This window comes from Pseudonaja textilis, chromosome 2 (assembly GCF_049901715.1).
Source record: "Pseudonaja textilis isolate UNSWEBS1 chromosome 2, rPseTex1.2, whole genome shotgun sequence".
Taxonomy (NCBI): Eukaryota; Metazoa; Chordata; class Lepidosauria; order Squamata; family Elapidae; genus Pseudonaja; species Pseudonaja textilis.
The window spans coordinates 182055380-182068038 of record NC_141991.1 but is presented as its reverse complement, the minus strand read 5'-3'; the positions used below and the strand labels follow the sequence as shown (position 1 = coordinate 182068038).

Genomic DNA, 12659 nt, shown 5'->3' with positions numbered 1-12659 from the left:
GTCCATAAACACTGTGCAACGTCACAATTTTTGTTTGCTTATAAGCTTTCCCTCCATTTTATTCCTTGGTCTAAAAAGACACCCTAAAAAAGAAGTCTGGACACACACTCTCTCTCTCTCTCTCTTTCTTTCTTCCATATTTGTGTGAGCGTAATCTTTCCTCCCTCCCGTTTGATCAGAGTCCCAAATTGAGCTCAGCAGAAAATCAAAGCCCGGATACGTCCATTGGATCACGAGGATCACATTTTGTTTTCTTTTCTCCCCCTCTCCCCCCAAATCGATTTTGGGCGGCTTTCAAACGTGTGCCGGGGTTGGAAGTCGCCTCGGCCTGACGAGGCGCGGCGCCCTCAGTTTTTGGACGGCTCTAAGAGATAAGAGATAAATGAAATAATTTTTTTTTTTAAAAGAGCTGCAAAACCTCCGTCCCTGAAGAACGAAAGAAAAACCGGGTGAGTGGGGAACGACGACTCGCGCAACGATATCGGCGCAAGGCGAGACGCTGGAATTTTTTTTTCCCCCTTTCTCCCATATTTCAGGCTTCCCGGCACGAAGAACCATCCCTGGGCGGAGAAGTCGGCACCGCCTCCTTCCTTCCTCTTTCTCCGGGCGAACATGGCTGCATCTGCCGTCTGCTCGGCCGTGAAGGTAAGGAGCCTTTTTTGGCCCGCCGTTTTCGTCGAGCGCCCCCTCGGCTTTGGGGAGTGAGGAATCTTCTCCACCACCCCAAAAACCGAGCGGTTTCCTCGGGGCTGTGCAAAGAGGCGCCCGCGGGGCCTCGGCACGGGGGAGAAGCTCCGAAGAGACCGACTCGCCGCACCTTTTGGGCCGGCCTAAGAATCAGCGCTTATTCTCTCCGGCGGCGGCGGTGGTGGTGGTGCCTGGCTTCTCTGGCGGGGGACAGGGGACGGGGAAGGAAGGGTTTACTGAAAAACTTCCGCTCTCCCGGGCTGCAAACCCGGCTGGAAGCCCGGGAAGATTTACTGCAGAGCAAAGGCGCGCCAGGTGTGAATTGTGTAAACGTTTTTGTTGTTGTTGCTGCGGGCTGGAAAAAGGGGAAAGAGCGGGGAATCAGATCGTGGCAAAAAAAAAAAAATCCGGTTTTCGAAAAGGGTTTTTTTCAGCTTTGCCACCATTGATCTCCTTATCTTGTAACCAACCCTTTTGGCTCCGCTTGCGCTGGACTTTATTCGAGCTCTTTTCCACCCGCCTCTTTTTTTCTTTTCTTTTTTTGATCCTTCTGCGGATCGGCCATGAGGCTGGATTTATTTTTCTCCCCGTTTTCAGATAGAAAAGCCCGGAGCTGGATAGATCGTGGGGCTGCCTGCCTGCCTCCTTCAAGCACAATGCAACCGATAGAGAGCTCCTGTTTTTTGTTTTCTTTCCCTAACCTCCTTGGAATTTGAAACTGGAGATCGCTGGGCTTTGGAGTACTGTTGTACTGGGTTTTGGAGGCTCTTTAGATACCGTGGAAAGCAATACAGGTAGTCCTCGACTTACAATAGTTCGCTGAATGACCGAAGTTACAACGGCACTGAAAAAAGCGACTCAGGACCATTTTTCACACTTAAACGATCACTGTGGTCAAGGGCTTGAAAACTGATTCATATTTAGGACGGATTGTCCCCGGAGTCATGGGATCCCCTCTTTGCGACCTTCGGACAAGATTCACTTAACAACCGTGTTACTAATTTAACAAACTGCAAGTGATTTGCTTAACAAATGTGGCAAGACAAGTCGTGAAATGGGGCAAAGCTCGCTTAACAAATTTCTGGCTTGGCAACCTAAATTTTGGGGCTCAATTGTGGTTGGAAGTTGAGGGCTACCTGTACAATAGAAACAAAGCCCTACCTGTGAGGTTGAATTTTTTTTCTCCCGCTGTTCTGCTGATGCAGAAAGCAGATCTGGAAAAAAAACCAGACGCTATACAGATACGTGAAAATGTAACAAAAACTAGCACCTATACCTGAGCGTGCCTAAACCTGAGCATGCTCAACTCTTGATGATTTGATGGATATGGATGTATTATTTTCTTGTGTGCCCGATGAAAATCTGATGGCTGTTTTGAGAGATATATATGTTTTAATATTCCCGGTTGATTCTTCTGATATTTCCCAATCTAAGTGCTAACCAGGTTTAACCCTGACTAGCTTTTCATGATCTGCATGGTTGCTACCAGTAATAAAGTCACTTTTTGATTGACCAGAATACAGCTGGAAGGAACCTTGGAGGTCTTCTAGTCCAGCCTCCTGCTCAAGCAGGAAATCCTATACCATTTCAGACAAGTTGACTGTTCAGTCTCTTCTTAAAAATCTTTAGTGACGGAGCACCCACAACTTCTGAAGGAAGGCAAGCTATTGTTCCCTTGGTTAGTTGTCCACACTGTTAGGACATTTCTTCTTAGTCCCAGGTTGCTTCCCTCTTCACCAAGGAAGCCACTATAGTTCCTTCCTGTTCTTCTTGGTCAGACAAAAATGTATTTAGTTAGGTAAACGTGTGGTTTATAGTAGCAAAATCCACTAAGCCTGTCTTCTGTTACAGAGAAGTCAAAAGACACTCCTTTAGAGCAGTGGTCGCCAACCAGCGGGCCAGGGACCACTGGTAGTCCGCAGGAAAATTTTGGTGGTCCACAGAGAAATGTCCCCCCCCGCCCACAGCACTCCTTCCAAAGCAATTAATCCAGGCTGCACAGGAACCACAAGGCTGTGCCACCACATGACCCACCCACCCATTGGCCCCCACCTTTCGGCTGAACGCAAACCTTACCTTGAGTAGAGCCATGTGAGCTGGAACTGGAAGGTAAAACCAATGGCGGAGGAGGGAAATCCGCCCCAGGGTGGCTTGCTGATGTTGGTGGGAAAGTCGGTCCCATATTCCAGAGCTGCAGTAGTCACAAGATTGGCCCCTTTGGTCATCCCAGAGCAGCAGCTTCTCCAGTCCATGGCAGGATGGTGCACACAGGTGGAGGAGCAGCTGCTCTGGGATGACCAAAGGGCCAGTCTTGTGGCTACTGCAGTTCTGGAATATGGGACTGACTTTCCCACCAATGTCAGCAAGGCACCGTCAGTCAAATTCATATTGGTGGTCTCCGGGATTGAAAATTATGAGTTTGGGGGTCCCTGAGGTCCAAAAGGTTGGCAACCCGTGTTTTAGAGAGCATTGGCCACCTAGCCAAACTGCAGCTTCGTCAATCAAACCATTCATAGGTCAAGGCTTGGATGGGAGAACGTAGACTGAAACAAATTGGTCAACCCATGTTCTTATAGGACTGTAACATGAAGTTCCCATGGACTAAGGTAGACTTTTATATCTTATCTCCCTCTACTGTACAGGTCGTCCTCAACTTAAGATCACAATTGAGTCTCAAATTTCCATTGCTTAGCAAGGCAGTTGTTAAGTGAACTTTGCCTCATTTTATGACCATTTTGCCACAGTTGTTCAATGAAGCATTGGAGTTGTTAAGTGAATCACACAGTTGTTAAGCAAATCTAGATTCCCCCATTGACCTTGTTGAAAGCCAGCTGAGAAAGTTAACAAATGGTGATTGTATGACCCCAGGACAATGCAACTGTCATAAATACATGCCAGTTGCCAAGTGCCCAAAATTTGATCATGGGGGTGTTACAGGTGAAAAATTGTCATAAGTCACCTTTGACAGTCGGTCACTAAACAAATGCTTGTAAATGGAGGACTAACTTGGATCAAAATGCAGAGTGTCTTGTATGGCAGCAGTCACCAACCGGTGAGCCGTGAGAAAATTTTGGTGGGCCGCAGAGAAATCTCACCCCCAGAGAACACCCCCCCCCAGCAATTAATCCAGGCTGTGCAGAAACGCAAGGCTGTGCAGCCCACATGGCCTGTGGGAACCCTCCCCGCCCACTCACTCCTTACCCAGTAAACTTGCCTGCTAAACTGCTATTTTTCCTTTTTCTGATCATGATCTGTTCTGCTCTGCCGGGAGATTTAGATTAGCTAGGAAGCAGGAAATGGTTGGGTTTCTTGCTTTCTAGGTAGCCTTTGAAAGCAAATTCAGTGCAGACTCAGGGCAAGCAAATTTGAGAGACTGAGGTAGCCGATGGCAGATAGATAGATCACCGAATGATTCTGTGAGCAACTCAATCTGCCTGCCTTGCCTGATTTTGGGTAAACGTTGCTCTTTTTTATAAAAAAATTAAATATTTATATAAATATTTATAATATTTACATACAAGCCATGCCCAGCCAGTCACATGACCACCAAGCCATGCCCATAGAATCGGTTAGTGGTCCCTGGGATCTAAAATTATGATTTTGGTGGTCCCTGAGGTCCAAAAGGTTGGCGACCCCTGTTTTATGGTATTATCTACCATATTATCTGGGAGTGATTAAGGCAGTGATGTTAGGAAATATTTTTGTGAGTAAGACTCCATAATAAAGTTGCTTATATCTGATTCACCTTAGATAACAGAAAAGCAATTACTTTGCCAAGATCATGTCATACAGTATAGTAGATAAATTACTGTATGGGAAACTTGAATCAGAGTTTACATAATTCTCGTCCCTTCTGCCTATTGTTTTGGGGCTTTCTTGTTCAACCAGCCCATTAACTATCAAGTTCCCATTATGTGATAATATGTCACACAGAATCTATGGCAAATATCAAAAGACCCTTGCCTTCTGTTCTAAGGAAAGCAAAGTTCTAATTATATATAATGTCATAAAAACTATGTAGTTAAAAATACAACAGGATATTTTAAGAACTTCTGTAGGATTGATATCAAACAGGGCTTTGCTTTTTTTTTAAAAAAATATCTGTGTATCATAATCAATGGCTTCTTTGCTAATTTGACTTTTAAAGCAATGTTTTACGGAATCTTCCCATTCTTAGACTTCTGCAAAGGGACCAGAAAAAAGTATCCTAAGGTTCCTTAAAAGTGGTTTGTTTATTTACTGTTCTTTTATCTTGCCTTTTTACATGCAATAGCAGAAGGTATGTTCTAAGTAAATTTACAAGTGGAAATTAGGTGCTATAAGAGTGCTTCCCTAGAGAAGCATGAGTCCTGGAGAATCCTGGTAATATACAGAGTTAATAATGAAACAATGCGATGCAGGATAATTTCCATACCACATGAGTGGACCATCTTTGGTTTGGAAGTTGTAGCCATGTGGCCAGTGATTTGATCTTGGGGGTTGCAGGCCTGTCTGTGAAACCTACCCACCTCACACGGTTGTGGTTGTGGGAAAATTAGGAGAAAGAAGGTATGCTGGCTATGTTCGCCATTTTGAAATATTTATAAAAATAATAAAGTTGGGATACAAAAAAATATTTTGGCCTGGATTTTTAAAAGCTTTATTTGAAGTTGTGTTTTTAGCTTTCTTGTGGAGAAATTAAGTGGCAAGATTTATCGATATACTTTCAGTGTATTCCTTTTTTACTGTTTATTCTATTCTTTCACTCTGTTCTGTTTACACACCTTTCATTTTCTTCCTTTATTGTTGTAAGCCACTGAGAGTAGCACCATAAGATAGGCGGCAAATAAGTTTTAAAAATAAATAAGGTTTAAGACATCCAGTAGCCAAAAGAGCTAACTGAGCAACAGGCGAAGAGTTCTGGTCTGGCGTTGCCCATTCTATCTCATGTAGTAGAACAGGGATCTTCAAACTTGACAGCTTTAAGACTTGTGGACTTTAACCCCCAGAATTCATCTTCCAGTCATGTTAGCTCAGGAATTCTGGGAGTTGAAGTCCTCAAGTCTTAAACTTGTCAAGTTTGAAGACCTTTGCAGTAGAAAGATCCAGAAGCTACTTCTCTAATGTTACATATGAGCTTTCTCCAGCTTTGATGCTTCTCCTCCATGCTGCATCGAGAGCCCAGGATGGGTTGACTCCTTCCTATGACGTCATAGCTGAGTCTGTACTAAGATATAAAAGCCAGCCCCCGGGAGAGACCTCAGCTTTTGACTCAGCTCCTTTCAGTCAGTAGCTGTGTCTCTGAAAGTGTTCTGTTAGATAGCAATCACCAGCAATCTTCAGTACTTTTTTCCTCTCTTCAAGCAGCTCCCAGGGATCTGGGCAGCTGCTCTTCCAGGAGAACAGGGCTCTCTCTCTCTCTCTCTCTCTCTCTCTCTCTCTCTCTCTCCTGCAACGTTGGGAGCAGCGTTACAGAGCTCTGTATCGGCAAACTGATAAGAGCTCCAGCCAGCTGATCGTGTAGCTGGTTGCTGTGTTTTGTCCTTGCTGACTTCACTCGGGCTCTATATAGCCTAAGGAGCGATTCTTCAATCTTGGAGCCTATTTTCCTGTAGTCAGTGGCGATCTTGGATTCAAGCCTTCCACCATGACGTGAGCAGCCATTTTGTAAGCCCGGAGGCCATTTATACCCTAAGGGGCTTAATAGAAAATTTTTTAGAGAGCGTTCGGGAGGGCGACCTCCTCTCTTCCATTGATCTCACTGAGGCTATGGATGTTTGGGAACTGAAGTCTAGATAAGTATTACACTGCTCAAAAAAATAAAGGGAACACACACAAAAAAGACATCCTAGATCTGAATTAACGAAATATTCTTATTACATACTTTGTTCATTACATAGTTGAATGTGCTGACAACAAAATCACACAAAAATTATCAATGGAAATCAAATTTAGCAACCCATGGAAGTCTGGATTTGGAATTACACTCAAAATTAAAGTGGAAAAAAACACTACAGGCTGATCCAACTTGGATGTAATGTCCTTAAAACAAGTCAAAATGAGGCTCAGTAGTATGTGTGGCCTCCACGTGCCTGTATGACCTCCCTACAACGCCTGGGTATGTCCCTGATGAGGTGGCGGATGGTCTCCTGAGGGATCTCCTCCCACACCTGGACTAAAGCATCCCCCAACTCCTGGACAGTCTGTGGTGCAACGTGGCATTGGTGGATGGAGCGAGACATGATGTCCCAAATGTGCTCAGTTGGATTCAGGTCTGGGGAACGGGCGGGCCAGTCCATAGCATCAATGCCTTTGTCTTGCAGGAACTGCTGACACACTCCAGCCACATGAGGTCTAGCATTGTTGTGCATTAGGAGGAACCCAGGGCCAACCGCACCTACATATGGTCTCATAAGAGGTCTGAGGATCTCATCTCGGTACCTAATGGCAGTCAGGCTACCTCTGGTGAGCACATAGAGGGCCCCCTAAAGAAATGCCACCCCACACCATTACTGACCCACTGCCAAAACAGTTATGCTGGAGGATGTTGCAGGCAGCAGAACATTCTCCACGGCATGTCCAGACCCTGTCATGTCTGTCACATGTGCTCAGTGTGAACCTGCTTTCATCTGTGAAGAGCACAGGGTGCCAGTGGCGAATTTGCCAATCTTGGTGTTCTCTGGCAAATGCCAAACGTCTTGCACGGTGTTGGGCTGTAAGCACAACCCCCACCTGTGGACGTCAGGCCCTCATACCACCCTCATGGAGTCTGTTTCTGACCGTTTGAGCAGCCACATGCACATTTGTGGCCTGCTGGAGGTCATTTTGCAGGGCTCTGGCAGTGCTCCTCCTGTCCCTCCTTGCACAAAGGTGGAGGTAGCGGTCCTGATGCTGGGTTGTTGCCCTCCTACAGCCTCCTCCACGTCTCCTGATGTACTGGCCTGTGTCCTGGTAGCGCCTCCATGCTCTGGACATTACGCTGACAGACACAGCAAACCTTCTTGCCACAACTCGCATTGATGTGCCATCCTGGATGAGCTGCACTACCTGAGCCACTTGGGTGGGTTGTGGACTCTATCTCATGCTACCACTAGAGTGAAAGCACCGCCAGCATTCAAAAGAGACCAAACCATCAGCCAGAAAGCATAGGAACTGAGAAGTGGTCTGTGGTCACCACCTGCAGAACCACTCCTTTATTGGGGATGTCTTGCTAACTGCCTATGCTTTCCACCTGTTGTCTATTCCATTTGCACAACAGCATGTGAAATTGATTGTCAATCAGTGTTGCTACCTAAGTGGACAGTTTGATTTCACAGAAGTGTGATTGACTTGGAGGTACATTGTGTTGTTTAAGTGTTCCCTTTATTTTTTTTGAGCAGTGATAATTCATATTTTTAATAAATTACATCTATCAAAAATAGTAAATTAAGAAGAGTTAGGGTTTTTTTTATAAATTGCATGTATAAACAACAGTAAATTAAAGAGTCAGTGTGAGGTCAGAAAAATATCCTCTACATCTCTCCACCTTTATTTTTTTGAGCAGTGTATATTTCTGGTTTCGGGAAGACTTGCAGTTTTTAGAACAGAGATTTCCTGTTCATCAGAGGAAAACTTTACCAGCGTTGCTAACTGTATGGGTTGATTGGGCAATCTAGAACCAAGAACAGAGGTAAGGAGGGGGCAGGTCTGTTCCTCTCAGTGTGGTTGAATTTGTTCTGGGCTTCTGGCAGCTTCTAAAGGAAGTGTGGTTTGCTACTGTGCCTGTTTTGACACAAATGCCCCGTGGAAACTCTTGATGGCCATCTGTTTCTAGTACTTTTTCCATCTGTCCTCCACTGTGATTAAGGAAGTCACCTAAAGCTAAAGAGATGTGTTAGCCAGCCTTATCAAAATAAATAAAGCAATAAAGAAATTGTGAAGTTACAATGCATCCATGAAGAGTTTATCCTTTTATCTTGTCTTCTAATCTATATTTCTTCTCTGGAAGATTGGAATTATCGGAGGGACAGGTCTGGATGATCCTGAGATATTAGAAGGTCGAACAGAGAAACACATTGATACGCCATACGGAAAGGTGTGTATAGGTAACAAAGCTATCTTTGTTTTGTGTGTGTATATTGTGCTAGGGAAAACACATGAAGTAGAGCCATATTTCCAAGGATTCCTCATAGGTTTTTATGAAAAAATACCCAGTACCTTTGCAGCTTGATTGCATTTTTAACATAGCTTGATTAACACTTGCAAGGGGATTCCATGGCAGCTGGCTGTGGGGCCACGAATTCAGCTCTCCTTATTTAACACATGAAAAAGGCTTGTACATATTGGGTACGTACAGTGGGACAGATGTATTCACAAGTGTGACTTCATATAGGTTTCAGATTTATCAGCTACTGTCCTCTTCATGACTTCTCATAGAATCTCATACCGGTGGAATATTTCTCATAGAATCAGAGCTGGATCCCCTCCTGCTACTTACTGATGCTGCAAAATTGTCTTTCTGGGATGTTCTGTACTTTGAATTAGCCTCATAGCATTCACTAAGAAACCCAAGCGGTCAGGTCCCAGAATAGCCATTTATTGCTTGGTGGCCTGCTGCTATTGATCCTGTAATTCAGCTCGGCAAAGATGATGATATGAGGGTAGGGGGAAAAACGGATGTCTTCGTGTGCAAGCGTATGCCACTTCCACGAATGCAGCTTTGGGCATACAGGTATGTGTATGCACGTACGCTTGCCCACCACTTCTATGGCCCAGTTGCAAATGGGCTGCTGCCCTGCACCAGGTCATGGGCGGGGGGTTGGGGACCCCTGCTGGAATTGTAATATTCTGAAGAATGTACAACGTGACTTTGTAATTGGTTTTTGTACATTTAATTTTGGCTGGCAGCAGAGTCTGTCAAAACCTATCGTGATTCATTTCTGCATGTGCTTAAATGTGTAGGATTGTAGTGCCTAATGGATTTCCATTTTGATCCTGCATTAGTGGCAAATCAGATTTTTTTTAATTTGTTGGTGGGGTTTTTATGATGCTTCTGTAGTATATGATTGAATGTGGGTTGTTTTCAATTCCAGCCATCTGATGCACTGATTTCAGGAAAGATAAAAAACATTGACTGTGTGCTTCTATCCAGGTATGTGAAATTCCTTTAAAACACATGAATTAGCGTTGCATTAAAAAAAAACGATGTGCCGTTTATCATAATCAAGCCAAACTTGCTAACAATGCAAATTGGATTGACATCTGCTCTGCAAAAGTTACCTTGTACCATCATCTCTTCTTGCTTTCTAGAGGCTCACCAATCTGGCAGCTGATAAAAGGCATAGTATGGGTGGTGGGAAGTAGCAGCTTTCACAAAAAATTACATAATCACCATGAATCGCCTATCTTGAGTTTGAAGATTATATCAATTACTCTAATCTTCCAGATACAGGGTTATATACTTTATTGAACTGGGGACGGGATGGTTCAGTGGTTAAAGTCATTGAGCTTATCAGTTGGAATGTTGACAGTTGGGGTTCAAGACTTGAGCGCCACGCGACAGGATGAGCTCCCGTTCCTTGCTCCAGCTGCGGCAAACTTAGTTTGAAAGGATGCAAATAGATAAATAGGTACCACTTTGGTGGGAAGGTATCCGCGTTCCATGCCTCTCAGCTGGCCACAGGACCATGGAAATTGTCTTCGGATAACAGTGGCTCCCTTAGCCAAGAAACAGAGATGAGTACCACCCTCTAAAAGTCGGATACAACTGGATAGGGGAAACCTTTATTGAATGGAGTAAGTTTCTTAATTTATGCTTTTTCATTTTCTTATGAGCTTCCTTGCCAAATGAACTATGATTTAGGATAGAGAAACCAAGGACTCCAAGAAAAAAAAAGTCCCTTATGGGTATAAGCATGATAAAGGCTCTCAGTCCAAACACTTTTTTTAAAAAACAAAAAATCTAAGATATGAACCAAGAACTTCATGACCTGCAGCTTGAGGTCTGCTCATCTGGTCTACAAGGTGAGTAACATAGATAATCTGCCCATTCTGGATTGACCACTCTAGAAGCTTATAATAAGTGAGTTCAGGGACTGCAACAAGGGGCCACCATGTGGTAAATCCCAGTTTGACTTCTTCTCACCCTGGTCTTGGTGACCAGTGTTCTCCTCAATTCACATTTGCATAAGGTTGGGATAAATTATCCGTAGCTCCAATGAAACTCAAAGCCCCTGCCTGAGAAAAGTGCTCTGGGGAATCATTTCAACCAATGAGCTGTCCTATAGACAAAACAACGATACAGTTTCAATGCCATTACAATGAAATGAAACGTAATTTTTTTCTATCCCACCTCACTTTCTGAATGTGCCTCTTGTCCTGTCACTCAAAAAAGGCCAGATATGAGCCTTCAACCTGAAAACACTCCGGCACGGTCTGCTGTGATTGCAGTGCGGATGTCAAGAAGCAGTATTGTCCATGTATTATTCTCCATTTTTATATTCTGTTTTTAGTCTTAACCAGATTCCTTCTCTCTCCTCTTTCCCTAGGCATGGGAGGCATCATTCTATCATGCCAACAAATATCAATTTCCGTGCCAATATGTGGGCACTAAAAGAAGAAGGTTGCACTCATCTATTAGTGACGACTGCCTGTGGTTCATTACGGGAAGAGATTCAGCCCGGAGATCTTGTTATAATTGACCAGTTCATAGACTGGTAAGTGGGGGTGGGGTGAAATCTGGTTCTGTGTAGAGTTAGAACTAATAGGAAATAGAATCAAGTCTTAATATGGCAAGAGATTCTGCTAACTTTGATACCATTCCAAAAATCGACTTCTGTCAAATGCATTAAGTGCTATTTTTAATCAGTAATGGCTAGCACATTGTTTTATTCCAAGAAGAGAGCTAACCTCTCATGCAGAAGTATGTACAGGAAGAGGAGGAGAGGTCTCAGGGGATTAAGAAACTGCCGTACATTTCTCCATATCACCGTACGATGATACCCCACCCCAGAAAAACAATCCATCATGCTGCCTTACTTATTGAAAGACTTCTGTCCTTTGGCAGCGTTGAAAAAGTATCGGGCTGCCTTCCTATTTGTCTTTCTCTCCTTCTTAGAGAACAAAATGTCTTGGATAAGTCTATTCTGCTGAGATTCCCCAGCTCTTCCGCCAAGTTCGCAAGAAAGGAAAGTACAAGGGTGGGGAAGCAGGAGATAATCTGTGGCTAGGAAGAGAGAATACATGGACAACAGAGGGAGAGAGGATGGAAGCTTTAAAAAAACATCAAGATGTTTGAATGTATTTTTAAAGTAATTGGGAAAATGACACATTCCCCTCTTTTTGCAGGTGGAGAGATGTAGAGGATATTTTTCTGACCTCACACTGACCCTTTAATTTACTGTTGTTTATACATGCAATTTATAAAAAACAACCCTAACTCTTCTTAATTTACTGTTTTTGATAGATGTAATTTATTAAAAATATGAATTATCACTGCTCAAAAAAATAAAGGGAACATCCAGACCTGTCCCTCCGATAATTCCAATCTTCCAGAGAAGAAATATAGATTAGAAGACAAGATAAAAGGATAAACTCTTCATGGATGCATTGTAACTTCACAATTTCTTTATTGCTTTATTTATTTTGATAAGGCTGGCTAACACATCTCTTTAGCTTTAGGTGACTTCCTTAATCACAGTGGATGACAGATGGAAAAAGTACTAGAAACAGATGGCCATCAAGAGTTTCCACGGGGCATTTGTGTCAAAACAGGCACAGTAGCAAACCACACTTCCTTTAGAAGCTGCCAGAAGCCCAGAACAAATTCAACCACACTGAGAGGAACAGACCTGCCCCCTCCTTACCTCTGTTCTTGGTTCTAGATTGCCCAATCAACCCATACAGTTAGCAACGCTGGTAAAGTTTTCCTCTGATGAACAGGAAATCTCTGTTCTAAAAACTGCAAGTCTTCCCGAAACCAGAACTATACACTGCTCAAAAAAATAAAGGTGGAG

At 43.7% G+C, this 12659-nt stretch overlaps 1 protein-coding gene across 1 annotated transcript in view; it reads left to right on the top strand.

The window, feature by feature from the left end:
- Positions 1–294: 294 nt before the first annotated feature.
- MTAP (methylthioadenosine phosphorylase) overlaps positions 295–12659 on the top strand; it is a 30039-nt gene continuing 17674 nt past the window's right edge. Inside the window, exons 1-5 of the mRNA XM_087926562.1 lie at positions 295–449; positions 537–645; positions 8654–8740; positions 9738–9796; positions 11193–11360. Coding sequence (XP_087782688.1) covers positions 613–645; positions 8654–8740; positions 9738–9796; positions 11193–11360 — 347 coding nt within the window. The 5' untranslated portion in view covers positions 295–449; positions 537–612. The remainder of the gene's footprint in view (positions 450–536; positions 646–8653; positions 8741–9737; positions 9797–11192; positions 11361–12659) is intronic.